A 22,608-nucleotide genomic window follows, 5' to 3' on the forward strand; every position below is an offset into this window, starting at 1 on the left:
CTTGTATACTGTGTGTGTGTGTGTGTGTGTGTGTGTGTGTGTGTGTGTGTACTGGTGCTGACTTGTATACTGTGTGTGTGCGTGTGTGTGTGTGTGTGTGTGTGTGTGTGTGTGTGTGTGTGTGTGTGTGTGTGTGTGTGTGTGTGTGTGTGTGTATATATATAGAGAATGTTTTGACTGTTTGCCATTCCCAATTATTTATTGAAATTAGTTTCCAATTTTACCCAGAGAAGGGTGAGAAAGTACAGAGAGGGAGAGAGTTGACGAAAAAGAAAAAAAAGAAAAAGAGAGAATAGCATTGACATGGCCGTATTCCCTCCTTTTTCAGATCCAGTGCATCTTGTTAACCCCTGAAAGAGAGTGGGGAGGACAAGGAAAGTACAGGGGTAGGATAGGTAGAAAACGAGAAAAAGGGAAAAAGAGCAAGAGGAAGTGAATGAGGAAGAAAGAAAAAAAGCGGACAGTGTAGTTGTGTGCATCAATACAAAACAGGTCACAAGTTATTTGAGGTACAGTACACACTCCAAACACAAAGATCCGTTCACACATCAAAATACAGTAACCAACAGCACATTCAACAACCTTGACCTCACATTTCATATCCAGTGGTATTCAAAGTCTGAGTCGAGGCAGAAATTCAGGGGGGTCGGTACTCTTGATTTTTCAAATTAAAGGGATATTCAGGATTTTGGCAATGAGGCCCTTTATCTACTTCGCCAGAGTCAGATGAACTTGTCGATGCCATTTTTATGTCGGTGCACATTATGTAGGAAGTTAGAGGTAGTTTAGCAAGCTAATGCTAACTAGTATCAGCACAATTACTGGAAGTCTATGGGTATCTGAGTCTATGAGTACCTGCTAGCATGCTAGCAGATACCCATACACTTCGTCATTGCGCTAACGCTAGTTAGCAATTGCACGCATAGACATAAAACTGGTAAACACAGGTTCATCTGACTCTGGGAAAGTAGATAAAAGGCCTCATTGCCAAAATCCCGAAGTATTCCTTTAAGAGTACAGATTATTGCACAGGACAATATACAAATGTTTTAGAAAGATAATTAGAAAAAACAATTTTATGGACTAAATGTATTTATTGGGTTCTTTTCATTTTGATAAGAGACGAATGCAATGAATGTAAGGTTATTTGTTGATGTAAAATAATTTCACTGATTTTGTCATTAGATTTGGGCCGGGGTTGAGAAATTCTTGGGGGGAAAAAAATTGTGTCACCACTGAAAAAGTTAGAAAACCACTGAAATACAACATTACACTCACACAAATACACCAAGCATGGGAATCTATATAAAAACAACTCTTTATACAAGATATATATATATATATATATATATATATACACACACACACACACACACACACACACACACATTGTGCTTGTACATAAATACCGTAAATGAATAATAACAAGTAAGCAGTAAGTGCATAAGGGGTAGAACAGTCCATTGATGTAACATATTGCTTCACAGGTACCCTTCAGAGATTTAATGTAATTAACATGTAAGACATCCTCAGTATACAGTCCAGTTACTTCCCCATGTTTTTCCAAAACAGACATATGCTGTAGTCAGCATAAAGACTGCACAGCCTAGTAAATGAACTAATAATTAAGAAGCATGTGTAGCAGCCAAAGCGTTTCAGTATGTTGTTAGGCAAAGTAAAGAGTGTACCTGGCCTTGGCTGATAAATAAACAAATAAAGTGCACGGCATGACACAAACATACCGCACATTTCCAGACACTTTTGTCACAGGCAGTGTGAGTATGAATGGGGTGAGGGGTGACAGGTAGGTCGGTTGGGATACAGAAAGCTTCTGTGTTTACCTGTAGTGTCTTATTTAGCCATGGCCTTGATGGCAACTGCAGCCTCCTCGTTCATTGCAGACAGAACAGTGATCTGGGAAACAAACAAAAAGGATTTTAAAATTATTATAAGAAGAACAACTTTGCAGGTGTAGTGGAAGTGAACTAGGTGTGGCCATCTTAGGCTTTGACATCATCCCCTTCCCTGAGACTTGAAGTAACTGTAACCCCCAAACCATAACACTTCAACTTTTACAGCCGGTTGACTTGGGAATGCAGAGAGCTGCTGGGAGTATGGTACAGTCTTACTGATGAATTCCATGTATCTCTAGTGCTGCCAATATTCATTGTTACCTGTGAAGTGAGGGCATTTGTTTGCTCTGCTCAGCCAGTGTGTGCTCTGATATTTTGAACAGTTTGTGACAGGGACATTCGATTCCCAGAAGTATACGGGTTCAACGTGACAATAGCAGCTGTAATGGTTTACCAATAAAACATCACAATCAGTTGCAAAGCGTTTGATTTGTTTTCCGGGGGGCTTGGAAACCCGCAGCCTCTCTAAAACCATTGACAACCGAGTGCCGGTTTCAAGGGATTATTATAGAAATGTTAACTATTTGGTTGTAATGTCATCACCTCTTGAAGAGCATAGTCAGAACTACAAATGTCAACATTATTCCATGCAAAACAATTGTGCACATTTCGCTCTATCGTCAGAATGATAAACTTACAGAAAGTCAGCATCACTGCATGCTTTTCATGATCAGTCAACATCCATTGATCATGTAATTTCAGATACATGAGGGTAGAGAGCCTCACGATATGTCTCAATATTCGCCACCATTAAATGGATATTTGAGTGATATAAAAAAAGTTAACTATACCTGACAAGTACGAGTGGTTTAGGTTCATTTCCCATCCTTTGTGAGGTCTGCCTGTCAAGCAGCAGAAGGGAACATTTGCCGATGTCACGTTACTGATGGCTGATAATGTTTACTTTGCAAGCTACTGGTATAAACGTTTTACAGTTGGCTACACATAGTGGTTGGTTAGTAGAAACAATGTACTTTTTTCACCAACCAACACAAGCCTACTTAGCCTACATTATCCCCTTTTCAACATTGTTTTTAAATAGTGTTTAATCACGATTGCTGCTGACAGACAGGCTACATTGATTGATGGGCCACGTCAAATTGGCTAGCTCGCTAATAACTTACAGTTGAAGTCGGAAGTTTACATTGCCAAATACATTTAAACTCAGTTTCAGAATTCCTGACATTTAATCCTAGTAAAAATTCCATCTTCGGTCAGTTAAGATCGCCACATTATTTTAAGAATGTAAAATAACAGAATAATAATAGAGAGAATAACTTATTTCTGCTTTTATTTCTTTCATCACATTTCCATTGGGTCAGAAGATCACATACACTCAATTAGTATTTGGTAGCATTGTCTTTAAATTGTTTAACTTGGGTCAAACGTTTTGGGTAGCCTTCCACAAGCTTCCCACAATAAGTTGGGTGAATTTGGCCCATTCCTCCTGACAGAGCTGGTGTAACTGAATCAGTTTCACAGGTCTCCTTGCTCACACACGCTTTTTCGGTTCTGCCCACACATTTTCAATAGGATTGAGGTCAGGGCTTTATGATGGCCACTCTAATACCTTGACTTTGTTGTCCTTAAGCAATTTTTCCACAACTTTGGAAGTATGCTTGGGGTCATTGTCCATTTGGAAGACCCATTTGCGACCAAGCTTTAACTTCCTGACTGATGTCTTGAGATGTTGCTTCAATATATCCACATAGTTTTCCTCCCTCATGATGCCATCTATTTTGTGAAGTGCACCAATCCCTCCTGCAGCAAAGCACCCCCACAACATGATGCTGCCACCCCTGTGCTTCACGGTTGGGATGGTGTTCTTCAGCTTGCAAGCATATGGATATAGATACTTTTGTACCCGTTTCCTCCAGCATCTTCACAAGGTCCTTTGCTGTTGTTCTGGGATTGATTTGCACTTTTCGCACCAAAGTACATTCATCTCTAGGAGACAGAACGGGTCTCCTTCCTGAGTGGTATGACGGCTGTATGGTCCCATGGTGTTTATACTTGCGTACTATTGTTTGTACAGATGAACGTGGTACCTTCAGGTTTGGAAATTGATCCCAAGGATGAACCAGACTTTTTTTTGGAGGTTTTGCCTGATTTCTTTTGATTTTCCCATGATGTCAAGCAAAGAGGCATTGAGTTTGAAGGTAGGCCTTGAAATACATACACAGGTACACCTCCAATTGAATCAAATGATGTCAATTCGCGTATCAGAAGGTTCTAAAGCCATGACATAATTTTCTAGAATTTTCCAAGCTGTTTAAAGGCACAGTCAACTTAGTATATGTAAACTTCTGACCCACTGGAATTCTGAGTGAGTTATAAGTTAAATAATCTGTCTGTAAACAGTTGTTGGAAAAATTACTTTTGTCATGCAGAAAGTAGATGTCCTAACTGACTTGCCAAAACTATAGTTTGTTAACAAGAAATTTGTGGAGTGGTTGAAAAACAAGTTTTAATGACTCCAACCTAACCGTATGTAAACTTCCGACTGCATCAAGTCAATATGGCTAGTTAACAAGCAAACTTTCAGCAGATAAACTAGATGTCGTCCGACTGACAACTTTAGCAGGATGAAGACAAGCTCTTTCCCGAAAGGCTACTCTCTGATGAAGCAAGCTAAATGGCACATGTTGTTTGCTTTAGCTAGCTAGCTACATGCCAAATGGATTTGGTTACCCCCACATATCTGAAAAAACATGTTGAATTGATCTTTACTGATTGCTGTTTAACTCTGATGATAGAGCTAAATGTGAAATAATCGGAAATGTGTAGTTCTGACTGTGGTCAAGAGGTGATGATGAGCCGGAGGTCTCCTTGCCCCCCAGCAGACAAATCAAATACTATTGTGACGTTTTATTGATAACGACCTATAAGTAAGGAATTTCCACCAAGCACACACTGAGTACATTGATCAGAAGAAGAGAGGAAAACATGAATCAGATATGTCTATCTACACACATGATTAGAGCTATGAAACACTGTCTTACAAAACCATAATGCTAAAAAGGGACATATGTTGTCCGGGTTTGGCCGTTATTGTAAATAAGAATTTGTTCTTAACTGACTTGCCTCGTTAACAAAAGGTTCAATTAAAAAAAACAATGTAATTCTCTCTCCAGGGAGAATCATAGAAGAACAAGAAAAACCAAGAACATGAACAACAAGAAGAGAGGAAACGGGAACACCACTGACCAGAATCTCCTCTCCAGCGTCATACTTGGTTTCGATCTCTTTGCCCATGTCTCCCTCTGGCATCTTTAGGTCCTCTCTCACCTCACCACTGTCCTGGAGCAGAGACAGGTAACCATCTGTGATCCCAATCAACTGCAGGGGGAAGTGAGGAGGGAGAGAAAGGATAAGAAGAGATGAGAATAAGGTTGTGTTATGATGACAGAAAAGATAAGAGTTTATATATGAATGTATGAAATAGGCTCTTTGTTTTAGTTTCTGCACCATTTGTGAATGCCAATGCACTGCCAGTCTACCAATTTGAGCTCTTTTGTGCCCTCCAATCAACTGACTGTCACCCCCACCCACAGTCTCCCAGTCCAAAGAGAATGAAAATAAGCACAGGAGAAAGAACAGCTACCTACTTGAGGTTCCCTATCCAGCTCTAAGGACCATGAAAAAGTTTGGAACATGTAATGGTGTAGCTCAAAGGCATTCCATCCCAGTGTTTTACTAAATAATGACCTTCACCTACATCAGCACAAATGCTACGATGCGTTCCTCTACCCTCATGGACTTTCCCTCACCTTCCCACTGGATTGGTACAGGAATAATGCTGATGTCTCCACTTAGCCTGTAAATAGACTAGAGGGAGTTTCCACGATACTGTTGACACTTAATCAATCCCCTCAGATCTTCCAGTGTGCGTCAACAAGGGCACGTCGACACCTGTTATATTCGCCACATGTGAGAAATGAAATTGGATTTGATTTGAGGCAGGGGCGTGAGTCAGAGAATTAGAAATAGGGAATCAGAAAACTCAAGGGACATCTATTATTTGATTAGATTTTTACCAGTGACGTGGCCATTCAGTTAGAGAGTGAGTTTTGGGTAACTGGCCATCTCACTCAAACTGGCAATACCTCTTTCTCTCTACTTCTCCCTCTCTCCCTCCGTCCTTTCTGTCCTCCTCATTACTTTGGCCCTTCACCTGGTAGTCCAGTCTCTTGATGTTGGGGACGTCCATGTTGTGGGTGGAGGGACAGATATCTTCATACTTCTTGCCGTTGAAGATGTCAATACCAACCATGTGGACCTGCCCATAAAGAAAACAAAACACAAAACTGTTTATGGAGCTGGCAGACACACAGCACATAGACACACAGCACATAAACAAGACATATAGTGTGAGGTTCAGGATAACGCTGCAAATGTGAGAAAGTTTTCTTCTTCTTCTTTTGACTGGAGGAAAGTCTTATCGAATTCAAGATAACAGCCACAGCTACACTTTCTCATTACTCTGATCAATGTAATTATGTCTGCATGGAACACAACATCTTTGTTATCACTCATTAGCCAGAGCTATAAAAATGGTTACAGTCTGACACCACTGACCTTAGCGTGGCCGTGTTTTCCGGTCTTAGAGGTGGACATCTCCACGATCTTGCAGGGTCGTCCTTTCAGCACCACGAAGCCGTTCTTGCGCAGCGCCGAGCACTGCTGGGGGAAGGTGGCGGATGCCCCGGCATCGCCTGTCTGGAAGTCGACGTCTGCGTCTGCCATACCTGATCCCGAGCCCATGATGTCATGTCAAAGCGGGGAAAGGGGGATATGGAGAGAGGTTAACGAGGACTAAGAACTGGTTAATGACACTGCTGGTAATGACATCACTGGTAATGGCATCACTCAAATACTGAGGAGTCCTGAGGTAGAAGTCATGGGGAGGGGGATGGGAGTTCAGGGGTTGGGGGAGGAGTCCTGGGGTTGGGGGCAGAGGAGTCCTGCCATAGGGGGAGGAGTCCTGGGGGAGGGCAGTTCAGGGCAGAGACCAATGACTCCAAGTGGTCTGCATGCCTCTAACTCCATTCTAATACATATTGGTTTGGAAATTAGCTATTTGTTGATAAGTCTACAATAGACGTTTAAAAGGCATTGCTAAATAAGAAATGTATACAAAGGGAGTGTACTCCTGCAAACTTCCTATTATTAACAATAAACACATTAGTAATCTAAATAAAAATTATTACCTACAGTGTAAGGAAGTGTGCAGTAGGTCTATACTGTCTCCCTCTGTGAATTTTCAATAATAATTTTAAATTTGTTCAAATGACCAGCGACGTAATTACATATTTTACTTAATTAAGAACTTTAAGAAATGCAACATTATTAATTGAATACAAAATTTATGAAGAGCTGGTTCACTGCCATAAGGAGAGAGAAAAAGAGCAGACTGAGCTAAATAAAGTAACAGAGATATGGCACCTGGACCAGTCAGCCATAGCCTACTCACCATAAGCAAAAAATATATAACAGTTTATTCAATAATTTTTAGGCTTTATCTTTGTTATTTTTGCGCCATTGACAGAAAAATATGAAGATTTTCAAAATAATTAAATATGGAAACAAGCAGGTGTATTATTTGCTGAGTGTGTGTAACTGATTATGTGGCGGCGGAAGAGTGGACGCGATTCAAGGAAAGGCCCAGCGCACGGGTGCGTCTTGCATTTCGGTTAGAATGTCAAGAATATTGCAAAGGTCAACTTGCTATTAGAATAATGGCAAAGATAAAGGTGGAAAGTAATGTCCATTCAATAGAATACTCTACAAAAGTATGGCCGGCCCCATATTCCAAGTAATGTACTATGATTTAATTCGGTCTGCAGCCATAGCCTGGTAAACGACACTGATTATACTGGTAGCATCTTATCGACGGCGCTTGACACACACAAGGCCACTTTGAGATTAAGAGACTCACGTAAACACACTTATTAATAATAAGGATATGTTAATTTAACATATTAGTGACAGAAAAACTGTCGCTCCCACCTTTTTATAGCACGCGTGTCTTGCTCCGCAGTGTTGGAGCCGAGTGCGGCCTAGTGCGCACAAAACGTTAACGGGCTGTCAGTGACGGCGTCGCTGCGTGCATGAACACTGCTCAGTGGCTGAGGCCCACTATAACTGGGGGCTCCGCTCCTGTCGAGAGCCAAGTGCAACATTGTTGCATTAGCGCGTGGTCATTTCAGTGTGTAACATTGTTACATTAAGCACACAAGGTGATATCTTAATTGTGATACATTGAATAGGCGACGTTGCTAATTGGAATGTAGGCTACTAGAGTATAAGTATTACGTTTATGCGTATGATAAGGCGACGGCGTGCATACCTGCAGGATGAGTTTTGGTCCAAGTTATTTGGGTCAATTTCTATGCGTAAAATCGTACCACCAGTTATTTGGATTAAATAAATGTAGTGGGATGATACGTAGCGAAAACTTTATTAGTGAGCAAGAGCCAATTTAACAGCATATTGCTTATCAAACTGGAAACAACGATTGGCTGGAGGGTTATCCAACAATACAATGTTGTTTTATTACTAGGCTATCATCACACAATGCTCACAAGTGACCAGCTATGTAGCATGAAAATAACGTGACAGCTATGAGCAGCCATGTGCATATGCAATGTTATTCTCACGCAAGATTACGCCCTTTATATTCATGTTATGATAAGTAGGCAAACTTACCCGGTGTACTAAGGTTTCCACAATTTGGTTACTCTGTGCGCTTTACACAAATGTCAAACCGTCCCCCTTTTAATTTTTTCCTTTTCTCTCTCTCTCCGTCCGTAGCTAACGGTTGTCTGGCTGGTGTCTACCGCCGCGGTGCCTCTGCTTGTCGTTCCTTTACTCCTAAATCAGCTCTCACTTGATTCTTCTCTCATTCCAGTCGCTTTCACTAGCCTCCGCACGGTCGAAATCGTTCTTGTCGGGGGGCGCACGCTTAGGTCAGCCGCCAGCCTAAAAAGAGTGTGAACCTTAAAGCCTAGCACTCTCCACCTTTCGCTCACTCACTCCCTCACCCAGCCTTTCCAAATACCCATGAAATGAACCTCGGCAGTATGGTGCTCAGTGCGCAGGCGTGGTCACCCTCAAGCCTCCGATTCTAGAACAGGGGAGGGGGGCGAAATCACGGGAATATCGAGAGACTTGGAATGGAACCTCTTGTCCAAATGAGCTCAGAACCAGAAGAAAATTACATACATTTCCCTCAACTGCATCAAATAACAGAGATTCATATTTTCTTGCCAACAAGACCGAGTGCATGTACTAAGCATGGGGACCCTCTCATTCATTCTAATGACTGTTATCTTCGGGAATAACAATATGGGCGCTGTTTTACACACCATGGAACTAGTATTTTAGTATCTTATTAGGATCCCCATTAGCTACTGTTAAAGCAGCAGCTATTGTTCCTGGGGTCCACACAAAACATGAAACAGGACAATACATTACATTAATAGACAACAGCTCGAGGACAGCATAGTACATGCTTTCATACACGTGTGCCTTAACATTTCATGCATCATACTCATATTCATCATCAATGTTAACAGCTATACTGCAGCCATTCATTGGTACATGCTCAACTCCTACAACTGATTTCTCTAAACAGGTGTTGTGCCGAAAATCTCCCCCCTGACAGAATCCCCCCCCCCCTTCGCGTGAACGCAATTTTTCATTGCTGTGACTTGCTTGCTAGTTGAGATTTCTGTTCTTCACTCCGTTGTCAGTTTAGCCTACATTTCACTGATCTTAGTAGCAGAAAGCATGTTTTTTGTGCCCTTCAAGGCAGCTGTCAATGATCACATTAGGCTGCATTTCATTTGATTTTAATGGCGGTTTGATCTGCAGTTTTCGGTTTTGCTATTCGTGTATTGGTCTATAAATAAACCTCCTTGCCAAAATGTGTCATCTCCCATGTCTTATTCGACTAGTAGTTGTTCTGAAATGTTTACTCTAGTTACAAAATTAAGGAAATTAGAAGGGGGGGGGGGGTCGGCAGGCAATAAATGGTCTTGCTGAAATACCCCCTTCTAATTTCCTTAATTGTGTCACTAGAGTCGAATATTTCATGTGGCACACTTTAGGGTCAAATACTTTCCATAGAACAAACTTCCAAGATGAATAAGTAATGTATATGTGTTATATTAAACATAGAGGAGGGGGTAAAATGTAGGCAAGCAATAAACATTTCAGAACAACTACTAGTCGAATAAGACATGGGAGAGATGAATTTTGGCAACATTTTTATTTCTAGACTAATACACTTGAAACAAATAGCCAAACCATAAACTGCAGACGTTAATAGTACCTCCCCCTCGATCAAACCGCCATTAAAATATAATGAAACGCAGTCTAACGTAATCATTGATAGCTGCCTTTAGGGATACAAATAAACATGCTTTCTGCTACTAAGATCAGTGAAATGTAGGCTAAACTGACAACGGAGTTAAGATCAGACATCTCAAGTAGCAAGCAAGTCACAGCAATGAAGAATTGAGTGTGTGCGCGTTCACGGGAATGGGGAGAGAATTCTGGCAGGGGGAGATTTTCTGCACAACACCGGCACTGATATCCTTATCTCACAGCTCCAGTGTTCTGTAAACACCAGGAAGTCACACACGATACAATAACAAACACGATCCCTGTCCTTGGTCCTTTTATCTTCAGCAGTCTGACGCCAATATTATCAACCGATATGAACGTTGAGTCTAACATTCGAGTCTATGAGCCCCAGTTTAACACAAACATACACTGGCAGAATCATGTGTTTACCATCCGCGTCCTTCCGTTTGACGTCAATACTATGCATAATACTACTATGCATATGCAATTGAACGTAAACGCGACACATAAAACACTAACGCACACTTGGATACTGACCGAAGCCTCAATAGAGAATGAACCCTTACCCTTCACAGTTTTTTATACTATAGTAAAATGTTCAACATTTTTTGTAAGTAGATTTAGGTTTTAGGGGGTTCTGGTTTTAAAGCTGAATATATGTCGCTGATGTAGGCCAGGCCTAATAACAGCGTCTAATTATTGGTAAAAGACTTGGCACTTTGTGAGAGGCTACCTATGGTGGTATTGCCCCCAATGGTGGCATTGACATGGTGGCAGTCACAGTCAGTGTCCAGTGGATGGCCCCAAAGAACTTGGCAGGTCCCCGCTGTGTTATATTTATCCCAGTGAAACATGAATCCCATGTCCTACAGTACCAGTCAAAGGTTTTAGAACACCTACTCATTCAAGGGTTTTTCTTTATTTGGACCATTTTCTACATTGTAGAATAATAGTGAAGACATAAAAACTATGAAATAACACATATGGAATCATGTAGTAACAAAAAAAGTGTTAATCAAATCTAAATATATTTTATATTTGAGATTCTTCAAAGTAGCCACCCTTTGCCTTGATGAGAGCTTTGCACACTCTTGGCATTCTCTCAACCAGCTTCATGAGGTAGTCACCTGGAATGCATTTCAATTAACAGGTGTGCCTTGTTAAAAGTACATTTGTGGAGTTTCTTTCGTTCTTAATGCGTTAGAGCCAATTGTGACAAGGTAGGGGTGGTATACAGAAGATAACCCTACTTGGTAAAAGACCAAGTCCAAATTATGGCAAGAACAGCTCAAACAAGCAAAGAGAAACGACGGTCCATCATTACTTCAAAACATGATGGTCAGTCAATTTGGAAGATGTCAAGAACTTTGAAAGTTTCTTCAAGTGCAGTCGCAAAAAACATCATGCACTATGATGAAACTAGCTCTCATGAGGACCATCACAGGAAAGGAAGACCCAGAGTTACCTCTGCTGCAGAGGATCAGTTCATTAGTTACCAACCTCATAAATTGCAGCCCAAATAAATGCATCACAGAGTTCAAGTATCAGACACATCTCAACATCAACTGTTCAGAGGAGACTTTGTGAATCAGGCCTTCATGGTCGAATTGCTGCAAGAAACCACTAATAAAGAACACCAATAAGAAGAAGTGACTTGCTTGGGCCAAGAAACACGAGCAATGACCGGTTGAAATCTGTCCAAATATGCCATTTTTGGTTCCAACCGCCATGTCTTGTGAGAGTAGGTGAACGGATAATCTCAGCATGGGTGGTTCCCACTGTGAAGCATGGAGGAGGAGGTGGGATGGTGCTTTGCTGGTGACACTGTCAGTGATTTATTTTAATTCAAGGCACACTTAACCAGCATGGCTACCACAGCATTCTGCAGCAATACTACCACAGCATTCTGCAGCAATACGCCATCCCATCTGGTTTGCGCTTAGTGGGACTATAATTTGTTTTTCAACAGGACAATGATCCAACACACCTCCAGGCTTTGTAAGGGCTATTTGACCAAGAAGGAGAGTGATGCAGTGCTGCATCAGATGACCTGGCCTCCACAATCACCAAACCTCAACCCAATTGAGATGGTTTGGAATAGTTTGACCCCAGAGTGAAGGAAAAGCAGCCAACAAGTGCTCAGCATATGTGGGAACACCCTCAAGATTGTTGGAAAAGCATTCCAGGTGAAGCTGGTTGAGATAATGCCAATAGTGTGCAAAGCTGTCATCAAAGCAAAGGGTGGCTACTTTGAAGAATCTAAAATATATTTTGATTTGTTTCACACTTTTTTGGTTACTACATGATACCATGTATGTTATTTCATAGTTTTGATGTCTTCACTATTATTCTACAATGTAGAAAATAGTACAAATAAAGAAAAACCTTTGAATGAGTAGGTGTGTACAAACATTTGACTGGCACTGTATGTATGGAGGGCCAAAGGGCCAGGTGGAGGCTCTGAGGCCAAATGGAGGAATGGGGAGGATTGGGACTGGTGGATGAGTCAGGGCATGGGCCTGAGAAAAGACGAGGGGCTGGGGTCTTTTGATCACCATGTCTGCCTGGGGTGTTTGTGCTGACTGATTTGGCCGGGACCAACTGTTTAATATATATATGAAGGCAGCACGAGCTGTAATATCCAAAACAGAGAGACAGTTTGTGTAGTAGCCTAAGGCCTGTAGCAACAGACTGGACAAGTAGGGCTATTTAGCCTACATTATTGACTGACCAAGCAAACTAAGCCTAAGTATGCCTTAGGCTAGAGCCTATTTTGTGCGTTATTGTTGTATTATTATTATTATTTTTAAATATATATATAATGCTTTCATTGCTCATGCTATAGGAGAAGGGCACACCGAGTAGATCTAGCCTATATCATATATGATAGATAGGCCATCTGAATTCCACTTTGCGTTTTAAACACACATGGTTTCCTATGCTAATGTTTCCTATGCTATGTGCATTCAAAATCATTTGTACATCCTATATATAGGCCATGCCCGCTCGTTCACAGTCCTGAGAGGTTGCATGCATAACAACACCTCCTTCATTCAATCACCGGTCTACCTACCTGCTTTCACTTTCAAACTTGTCATTATTCGCAGCCTTGGCACTTCCAATTGCCTTCCTTGCACAGCCTATGAGATTGCTGGATTGGCTATTACGATGCCAATGAGGGCGCGGTTAACATCGGGAATCCCGGGAGGTTGTCTGGATAAAAAGTTTGCGGTGGTGATCTGAGCTAAGTGAAGACAAGAGGTGGACATTATTGTGAATCTGTATCCGTGCGAGTATGAACGACGCAGAAGAGCAGAGCGCCCCATCGTCGGCACCAGTGGAAGAACCGCCACAGCTGGAGAGAAAAATTATAGGTAGGTAAAGTATAATTACTATTGGCGAAGAGACCTTCCTTGACAAAAGTTTGAATACTTCGTTAGTGTTGCGTGTGGATTTATCAAGGCAGCAACATTGGCCAGGTGTTTCAAATCAATGCGTAAAAGATGTCAGCTGGCTACAAATTGGGTAGATAAAGTGCGTAGGCTCTAGTTTCATTGTTTTGTCAGTGTGTAGGTCTTGGGTGACGTTAATCAATTGGAGTAGCCCACATTGCACACCCAGGTCAAATTATGCTGAACCTAAGCCTTTTTTGGATTGTATAATTTCTCGAGTTCCACGTCCATATTTTACGCACTGACTTGGGGTTTAAACAGTTTCATATATTTGGTTTAAAAATCGACTAGGACTGACAGCAATGTTGATATTCAAGAAGCGCAGACGAAATACTTGTTTTCAAATGACCCCTCGCTGGTTTGTGCGGTTGGTATTATGTGCCAACCTGTTTATACGCACTCGGTTTTATAAATTAATTCAAACAAATGTAGTTATCGACGTGGTTTAATGTAGGCTAATACTGTCAAAATAATACTGTATCAGATGTTACGTTTTCCAAGGCGGAGGGAATTCGTTCGCAGGTGTAGGTCATTGATTGAGCATCGATTGAAGTCTGCCTTTCCCATCCGACAGTACTTCGGATCAAAATAATCACTTATCCGTACTTATTTGCCACGTTCTGGCTTTCATAAAATGTCTTCAGCAATGCATTATGCAGTAGTGCAAATTATTTGACTGAAGTTGCCATTCAACATTCCAATATCGGTGGAAATTACCTTTCTGTTTGTAGTTGCAACTACTGGGCGTATTCATGTATTGCACTAACCACGATGTCGAAACTTAACTATTTTCACAGGAAGCACTAGTCCCACTTGCCCTAGTCCGTGGGTTCTAGTCAAGTATTGTTAATGATTGACGCGAATGCCATATCCTGCAGCCTAGCTTGAAGTACTTTGGTTGATAAAAGAAGTTGCGATAAGGGAGAACGTTTTAGACATTATGGTATTGTATTATTTTCCCGTTAAGTCTTCAGATACTAGTCATTGATGGCCAAGTGACTTAAAGGTTTGACTTGAATTTGATATTTGTGAATAGTATTTATCCGAATGTCTGAGGGTTTTTCTTTTAGTGACAACTTTTCTATGGTGGTTTTACTTTTCGCGTGTGTACAGGGCTCATCTGTAAAATACCTTTTGATCCCAGCATGAATCCCTAAAAAAAAACTGTTTTTGCAGCCTCTACAGTCCAAGGCACGGTGAAATGGTTCAACGTGCGCAATGGCTATGGCTTTATCAACAGGTACCATGTTATGTGCTAGAAGGTGCCCCTGAATCATTTATTTTGTTTGATGTGCAAGTAAAATGTACACCAATGGGCATTACTTTTGTCACAACGCATACTCATTGTAGTACAGCTATCTGACACTTTAACATGGATATGGTTTGTCATGGATGGGAGATGTCATTACTGATATTTTTTCCCCTCAGAAACGACACCAAAGAAGATGTCTTTGTTCATCAGGTAAGCCCAGCAAGATTAAGTCCATGTCAGGAAGAACACCTGCTTAATACCACTGGGTCACATTCATTAATGCGCACTGTTCTACAATTGAAAAGGAGGGTTTCCTATTGGACCAGTTCAGATAGTCCCTTACTGTTTCAGTCTGCTTTCTTCTGTTTGGTGCCTAGTGAATACAACCCTGTATCACATCACCCAATCCATCTGCTGTTTAGACTGCCATCAAGAACAACAACCCCAGGAAGTTCCTTCGCAGTGTTGGAGATGGGGAGGTGGTGGAGTTTGATGTGGTCGAGGCCACCAAGGTAGGTAAACCTGTGTGGATGGCTTTCATTTTATATCACCCATAATTAACAAGCCTTAAAGAGGTATCACAATTCAAATTGTGACAGACCTTTTCATGCCTCCGACTGTAAGCCATGTTCAGTTTTATGCCATAAGGTGTGCAGCTTTCTACATTCGGAGACATGTCAAATGAATGGGAAATATTGATTGTGTGAACAATCCCTTCAATTTCACTGAAACTGTTTGAATTGCACAATGAGAATTCAATAACATTTTCATTGTCTTAAATGTCTCTCCAACAAGCTCTTTCCCCTCTCGCAGGGCTCTGAGGCAGCCAACGTGACCGGGCCTAGCGGGGTTCCTGTGAAAGGCAGCCGCTATGCGCCCAACAAACGTCGCTTCCGCCGCCGCCGCACCTCCCCTCGCAGCCCTCAGGCCGATGATAAGGGTGACGGCACCTCTGTCCCCACCTCGGAGGGCGAAGGGGAGAATGGCAGAGGGGAGAATGGTGGTGAACGACCCGCACCGCGACGACGCAGGCCCCGCCGACCCAGACGGGAAGGACGAGAGGTGAGGAGTAGATGGATGGAAAAGGTGCATCCCAACAGTTTAAAGTTCCTTTCCCTTCATGTTGATTTATTTGAAGAGAAAAACAGATGGTTAAAGTAATATGGTGAATGGAACTTACTACCAGCAACTACCTTCCACTTTAATTTACTAGGAATAGTCCAGTTTAAATGTCTGCAAATGGAGGGATGGGGTTGAGGAAGGTTGAACCTCATCCTGTGGATATCTGTTGCGTAATCAGTTCTCTCCTTTAGTGCCGTGTTCTGTTCTCTCCCCAGGGCGAGTCAGGGGAACAGGAGGGAGCAGTGGAAGGCGACCAGCAGAGGCCACCACTGCGCAGGTTCAGGCCCCAGTACCGCAGGTGAGACTTGTGACATGGCATTTTTTTGCCGGCAGATTTATTTGGGATAGATTCTTATTGTCAATGGATCTTTTTGAGCCCATAGGCCTATTTGACTCTACGTTTGACTTTGTCCCATGCCACTTAACCTTCTCAGGCCATTCCGTCCTCGCCCACCCCCTGGGGAGGGTAAGCAGGATGGCAGCGCCCCCACCGAGAGGCAGGAAGGCCAGGCAGCGGACGGACAGAAAGAGGTGGAGGCCCAGCAGACAAACGGGAAGCAGGCCAACGAAGACGGCCAGAAACCCCGCCGACAGTTCAGCCGCCGCAGGCAGAGGAACTCTGAGTCTAACACTGTCTCTAAAGTGAGCCACTCAGTGCTGCTTATGGAATGTTGTGCCGGAAGTTTCTCCCCCTGTACGTGACAGTTTCCCCTCTGTTCATATCTTAGGATGGGACAGAGAAGCCAGCCTTGGGGCCTAGCACCACCCCTCAGACCTCCAAGCCAGCTGAGGTCAAAGCCTCCCCCAAGTCTTCACCTAAAGGCTCCCCCAAGATGTCCCCCAAGTCCTCCCCCAAAACCATCCCCAAATCACCAGAGGTACGAGGCACCCAAGTCTTCTCAGTACTTCTATTTCTACTGTTTCTTCTGGTCATAACTTAGCTGCTGAAGTCTTACTATAGGTATTCATTTATGTAGTTTCATTTTAATATAGATTCTTTGGGTAATTATGGCAATTAAGTCGTAAATCTTCCTTTCCAGCCACCTGCCACGACAGTTCCCGTGGCGGCAGAATGACGCCTCTGAGCAGATGGTGTCACGTGACCCCAGGCAAGCGGTGGACTCCACGCTAAACTGATGCAACCTTTCAGGGGTTGGGTGGAGGAGGGGTTTGGGTTACGCCTATTGCACTACATTGCACTACAAAACCGCATCGTAGGCCATATTGTAGCTGATGTCACTAGTATGTGACCATTTAGTTCCTTAAGTAATTATTTTTCTACATGGGTTTTTAGAGGAATTACAAGTCTTTTGATGGAATGGAAAGCACCAGGTGGATTTTGCTTTTCCTGTGTCCTTTATAATTTTGGGACATTCTGGCATTCAATGAATGCCCACCTATATTACAGGTGTAATTTGGTTGCCAATTGAAGACTCAAATCCTGTGGGACCAACTGCTTGTTTTGAGGTTGGAAGTTTTAAGTTGTGGCATTTTTTGTGTTCAGTTTATTTTGTTTTAATGTCGGGCTCTTTCCTCTTGGCAACCTGTTGGTCTCGCTCTGTAGGTCCTATGGACCGTTAGACGCAGTCCCCCATCTAACAGTACATACCCACCTGACTTGTCTACACACTGCGTATGGGGAGGAGGAGAAGAGAGGAAGGGATATAGTGGGTTGTCTGTTTACAATTGAGAAAATACTCATTTTAGAAGAGAGCGTGAACCTGCTTGGATGCCCATTTAAACCACAAAACCCACAACAAGTTCTTTAATTGACTGAGAATGGGCACAATCAATAGAGTGGCTCCAGCCTCTATTTAAGTTTGATAACATGAAAGCAAAGCAGGTGTGAGTGTAGTGGTACAGTCTAGGACCTGACCCCGCCCCCCCCCCCCAGATTCTAAAACATGCTGCTGCCCATCCCCCCTCATAAAGGCATGAGGCTGGTTTAAAGATATATTGTAATTGTAATTTTTTGGTTTTGTATGTGCTTGTTTGGAGGGGATTATGTGCAATGTCAGTATCAGAATGTCTATAAAAATCATGTTTGCAAAGACTACAATGCATTTCTTTGTATGGTCACATTACTCAGTACAATGTAAAATGTCTTGAATCACATTTAGTGGGATAACTGAAGTTGGTCATTTAATTTCTTCAACTCAAGCTCCAGTAACAACATTTCATCTAAACTATAACATGACTTAAGTTGCAGTATATTTAATATATGCATTTTGACACTTCTTGGGATGGTAATATATGAAATTACTGGCTGAAATGTTGGGTCCTCAACATGCCCATGATTGTCACATGAACCACATCTCAACACTGAATTTTTTTTTTCACACTACATAAGCCGTAGGTCCTCCCTGTACAAGTCTTCATGAAGACGGTCGCGCAAGACAGTACATAATAGACTGCAACATCACATGTGTAGCAGTTTAGGGAAAGATGGCTGCTACGGTATCAGAGCCCTGTTGCCATGTCAACTATGTAGGACTACGTTTGGAAACCAGTAGAATGAATACTAGTAGTGCTTACTTGGGGCCCTGTCCCATTCAGGAACTGAAGATGTACTCCTATATGGGAGTGGGTGAAGTTTGAGTATTTTGTAGACCCTTGAACCTTTTTTTTGTGTCAAGCAAATCAGCATACAAATCAGCACACTGTATACATTAAGTACTTAATACAGGATTTCCTCTGTAAAAGGAGTCTCTATAGGCTGTACATTGAGTCGCATGTTAAAGCGGTCCACTTTTGTGTAATCAAGTTTAGGGACACGGAAGTGGGTTGCTAGTGGTGGAGTGTTAGCCTGCTGAGACTTGTATTTACTTTTATCAGAAATAAAATACCTCCGTCAATGCCACACGCCATAGCATTGTAAAAAGGTACATGTTTTTTTGTCTTTCACCCAGATTCTCACCATCTCTGAACATCTATTTGTAGATAAAGTGCAGAAATACCAGTTTCTCCAAGTCTTTCCCTCGAACATCTGTGCAGTCTCAATAAAATCCCCCCCATCTGTTCATGTACACTGGGGGCGGTGTAAATGCCTCAAGGTTCAGAAACATTCTAGTTCCTGATCACCCATTATGGGTTGCTCTGGTAATAAATCTCCCACCCCACTGACCCTTCACCCTTTCTGGCGTCTATTCAGTTGGTGCAATGCTTAATGTTGTGCAACCATTTCCTTGACTCAATTCCTGCAACTCCCGATTCTGCCAATATTTTTCGCTCTAGCGTAATTTCTCAGTGGCAGCTATTGCATCAACTATGGCCCCCATCCCAAACATATCACCTCCCTATCCCTCGACCCATACGCCAACGCCCCCTTCCCTACTTGATATGTCTAGACGCAACTCGATAAATGGTGAAAGGATGTTTGGAATGAGGCCCAAGCCCACCCCCAGTACCATTTCTCTTCCTCTACCCCCTTCCCTTGCCCACCACCCCACAGTCTGTCTGGCCTCCTCTGCCCACCTTCCCCAATTGCCCTATGGGATCCCTTCAGTTGAGGCTCCCCTCCTCCCCCAGGTAATCCAGCTCTGTGCTGCGTTTGCCCAGCTCCATGTCCAGGTCCATATCTATCATGGCGGGCGAGTGTTTGCTGAAGGTGTTGGAAATCTGGTCAAACGTCTTCCCCCGTGTTTCCGGCACCCGCAAGAAGGTGAAGATGAGGAAGAATAGCAGGAGCGCAGCGAAGATGAGGAAGACATATGGCCCACAAAGCTCCTGTGGAGTGGGAGAGGGAATATGTTCACTGGTGTATCTTAAGACATTCACTCAACATTTCAACTCAATCAGACACCAGCCAATCGATCACTGATCAATATCCATTATATTACAATCCCAAAATTCCCCCAAAACACCATAGTGACCACTGTACTTACAGCAACATATTGGAAGCCAAAGCCGATAATGAAGTTGGCTGTCCAATTGGCGAATCCGGCCACGGCCATAGCAGCGGGCCTGGGGCCTTGGGAGAAGAGCTCAGCCACAAAGAACCAGGGGATGGGCCCGGGGCCCACCTCGAAGAAGGCCACGAAGCCAAATATGGCCAGCATGCTGATGTAGCTCATCCAGGGAACACTGTCCTGCCAAGGGAAAGGAGATGGTTTAGCCAGAGGTACATGGCTGGTGAGCGGAGGACTAATCATAAATGACTGGAATGGTATCAAACACAAGGAAATCATGTTTTCGATGTGTCAATACCATTCCATTCATTCCATTCCAGCCGTTACTATAAGTCTGTCCTCCCCAATTAAGGTGCCACCATCTGCCTGTGGTACATGCATAGAAATAGTCATACCACCCATTATGGCCTCATTGACTTGAATTGACATCTATACTGAACCAAAATATCAATGCAACAAATTCAAAGATTTTACTGAGTTACAGTTCATATAAGGAAAAAAAAGGTTGGCTCATGGAACAGAAAACCAGTCAGTATCTGGTATGATCATCGTTTATCACATGCAGTGCGACATCTCTGTTGCATAGAGTTGATCCGCTGTTGATTGGGGCCTGTGGAATGTTGTCCCACTCCTCTTGCTGTGTGAAGTTCCTGGATATTGTCGTGAATTGAAACACGCTGTCGTACACGTCGATCCAGAGCATTCCAAACATGCCCAATGGGTGACGTCTGATGAGCATGCAGGCCATGGAAGAACAGGGCCATTTTCAGCTTCCATGAATTGTGTACAGATCCTTGCGACATGGGGCCGTGCATTATCATGCTGAAACATGAGGTGAAGGGCGGCAGATGAATGGCATTACAATGGGCCTCAGGATCTCGTCGCATTCAAATTGCCATCGATAAAAGGCAATTGTGTTTGTTGTCCGTAGCTTATGTCTGCCCATACCATAACCCCATCGCCACCATTGGGCACTCTGTTCACAACGTTGACATCAGCAAATCGTTCGCTCACACAAAACCATACACATGGTCTGAGGTTGTGAGGCCGGTTGAACGCACTGCCAAATTCTCTAAAACGACGTTGGAGGAGGCTGATGATAGAGAAATGAACATTAAATTCCCTGACAAAAGCTCTGGTGACCATTCCTGCAGTCAGCATGGCAATTGCACGTTCCTTCAAAACATGACACCTGTGGCATTGTGTTGAGACAAAACTGCAAATTTTAGAGTGAATCTTTGTTGTCCCCAGCACAAGGGCCAATACTTTACATGTTGTGTTTATATTTTTGTTCGGTGTAGTAATTGTATGTTTATGGATACATTATTCCAGTCCACCAAAGTTGCCATTATGATAATATGTTATTGGCTTAATGAGCTTGTTGGTATTCGTTTGGAACTGACCAATAGGGCGAGAGCCATTGTCATGACAATGGCGCAGCCGCACATTCCAGACAGGCCCAGCATGTGTAGTGTCCGGCGACCAGTCCTCTCAACCAGGAAGAGCTGTTGATTGGATAAGAACAAGGTGACAAACAGGTCAGTAACAACAGGTCCGTGTCATGCTCGCTCATTTCTAATTGAGGAAAAACTTTGCAGATGATTCGGTCTGAATTTTCCAACTGGCGTTTGCCTAAGGAATTCTCCAATCTTTATGTAGGAGCTTTCTACAGGATGGAAACACAAAAGTGATGGCTTAACTAGAGAAGTTTGCATTTTAAAATCAAAGATCAACCCTCAACCCAATCAATAATATTAAAAAAACAAATCATGACCTGTCAACCCAACTCTGGCCGATTTGGAGGGGAAAGTCTAGGTTGGGTCGACTCACTACGTTATCTTCTTTGTTCAGTGATAAAGGTGAAGAGTTAAACAGTAATGGAGGTGCCTAGTTACAGGACCTTGCAAGCGTACCGAGACCACGGTGAAGGCACAGTTGACCACACCGGCTCCTATAGTGGCGTAGACAGGGCTCTGGACCCCTGCCTTCTGGAAGATACTGGTGGAGTAGTAGAAGATCTAGACAGGAGAGAAATAGAAGATGATTGGTCAAGGAGCGTGGTCCAGCTTTCTGAGTAATACTGACCAAATATGTGCCGAAAGGCAATATGGTTTGTGTAACGGTGCAATTGTCCATTCTAACATTGATTCAAATTGTGAAAATGGCCAAAGAAGATTGACTGTGGAAGAGTTTGAACACACACACACACACACTTTCCCTTTGTTTTGCTTTATTTTGACAAACACAGCTTATCTGGAGACTCAACACAGCAAGGTTACAGCAACACAGACAGACACACCCTGACACAACCTCAACCAGGTGTATAACACACATTGGGACATTTATTAATGAGACATTTTACCATGTCTCAGAATAGAATAGTATAGACCAGAACATAATGCATAGAATACTGTAGAATAGAACTATGTCCTCTGACACGTACTGCTTGGCACATTCTTGTTTAGTTCAAATACAACAAAAGAGTAAACACATACACAATCCATGTCTCAAGCCTTAAAACTACTTCTTTAACCTGTCTCCTCCCCTTTATCTACACTGATTGAAGTGGATTCAACAGGTGACATCAAAAA

General features: G+C 42.7%; 3 protein-coding genes across 5 annotated transcripts in view; 1 reads left to right on the top strand and 2 right to left on the bottom strand.

The window, feature by feature from the left end:
* Nucleotides 1–180: 180 nt before the first annotated feature.
* Nucleotides 181–9,000, bottom strand: LOC135516382 (eukaryotic translation initiation factor 5A-1). 2 transcript variants are annotated; one of them, XM_064940650.1, is made up of 6 exons: nucleotides 8,622–9,000; nucleotides 6,492–6,661; nucleotides 6,088–6,192; nucleotides 5,121–5,252; nucleotides 1,842–1,914; nucleotides 181–350 (listed from the first exon to the last, which is right to left on the bottom strand). In XM_064940650.1, the coding sequence occupies exons 2-5, from the start codon at nucleotides 6,657–6,659 to the stop codon at nucleotides 1,852–1,854; spliced, it is 468 nt and encodes a 155-aa protein (XP_064796722.1). In that variant the 5' UTR covers nucleotides 6,660–6,661; nucleotides 8,622–9,000; the 3' UTR covers nucleotides 181–350; nucleotides 1,842–1,851. The 2 variants fall into 2 exon arrangements, with proteins under 2 accessions (XP_064796722.1, XP_064796724.1); XM_064940652.1 differs by lacking the exon at nucleotides 8,622–9,000 and adding an exon at nucleotides 7,923–7,971.
* Nucleotides 9,001–13,484: 4,484 nt separating this feature from the next.
* LOC135516384 (Y-box-binding protein 2-A-like) lies at nucleotides 13,485–18,162 on the top strand. Of its 2 annotated transcripts, none has more exons than XM_064940654.1 (9): nucleotides 13,485–13,657; nucleotides 14,912–14,975; nucleotides 15,164–15,197; nucleotides 15,410–15,499; nucleotides 15,783–16,049; nucleotides 16,325–16,407; nucleotides 16,544–16,751; nucleotides 16,838–16,987; nucleotides 17,150–18,162. In XM_064940654.1, exons 1-9 carry the CDS (start codon nucleotides 13,579–13,581, stop codon nucleotides 17,183–17,185), a joined length of 1,011 nt encoding a protein of 336 aa, XP_064796726.1. In that variant the 5' UTR covers nucleotides 13,485–13,578; the 3' UTR covers nucleotides 17,186–18,162. The 2 variants fall into 2 exon arrangements, with proteins under 2 accessions (XP_064796726.1, XP_064796727.1); XM_064940655.1 differs by having other exon boundaries at nucleotides 13,489–13,657; nucleotides 15,801–16,049.
* Nucleotides 18,163–18,821: 659 nt separating this feature from the next.
* The window catches only part of LOC135516383 (solute carrier family 2, facilitated glucose transporter member 4-like), a 37,625-nt gene continuing 33,838 nt past the window's right edge, over nucleotides 18,822–22,608 (bottom strand). Inside the window, exons 8-11 of the mRNA XM_064940653.1 lie at nucleotides 21,931–22,035; nucleotides 21,421–21,522; nucleotides 19,994–20,197; nucleotides 18,822–19,835 (exon numbers count right to left, since the gene is read on the bottom strand). Coding sequence (XP_064796725.1) covers nucleotides 19,611–19,835; nucleotides 19,994–20,197; nucleotides 21,421–21,522; nucleotides 21,931–22,035 — 636 coding nt within the window. The 3' untranslated portion in view covers nucleotides 18,822–19,610. The remainder of the gene's footprint in view (nucleotides 19,836–19,993; nucleotides 20,198–21,420; nucleotides 21,523–21,930; nucleotides 22,036–22,608) is intronic.

The sequence above is a fragment of the Oncorhynchus masou genome, chromosome 27 (assembly GCF_036934945.1).
Source record: "Oncorhynchus masou masou isolate Uvic2021 chromosome 27, UVic_Omas_1.1, whole genome shotgun sequence".
Lineage (NCBI taxonomy): Eukaryota > Metazoa > Chordata > Actinopteri > Salmoniformes > Salmonidae > Oncorhynchus > Oncorhynchus masou.

What these genes read in the sequence shown, in the direction of transcription:
- LOC135516382 (XM_064940650.1), bottom strand. Translation starts at nt 6,659, where the DNA reads ATGGCAGACGCAGACGTCGACTTCCAGACAGGCGATGCCGGGGCATCC. An exon ending in GAAAACACGGCCACGCTAAG is followed by an intron (nt 6,193 to 6,491) that starts GTCAGTGGTGTC and finishes CTTTATGGGCAG; the next exon opens with GTCCACATGGTTGGTATTGA. An exon ending in TCAAGAGACTGGACTACCAG is followed by an intron (nt 5,253 to 6,087) that starts GTGAAGGGCCAA and finishes TTCCCCCTGCAG; the next exon opens with TTGATTGGGATCACAGATGG.
- LOC135516384 (XM_064940654.1), top strand. Translation starts at nt 13,579, where the DNA reads ATGAACGACGCAGAAGAGCAGAGCGCCCCATCGTCGGCACCAGTGGAA. An exon ending in ATGTGGTCGAGGCCACCAAG is followed by an intron (nt 15,500 to 15,782) that starts GTAGGTAAACCT and finishes CTCTCCAACAAG; the next exon opens with CTCTTTCCCCTCTCGCAGGG. An exon ending in AGTCTAACACTGTCTCTAAA is followed by an intron (nt 16,752 to 16,837) that starts GTGAGCCACTCA and finishes TTCATATCTTAG; the next exon opens with GATGGGACAGAGAAGCCAGC.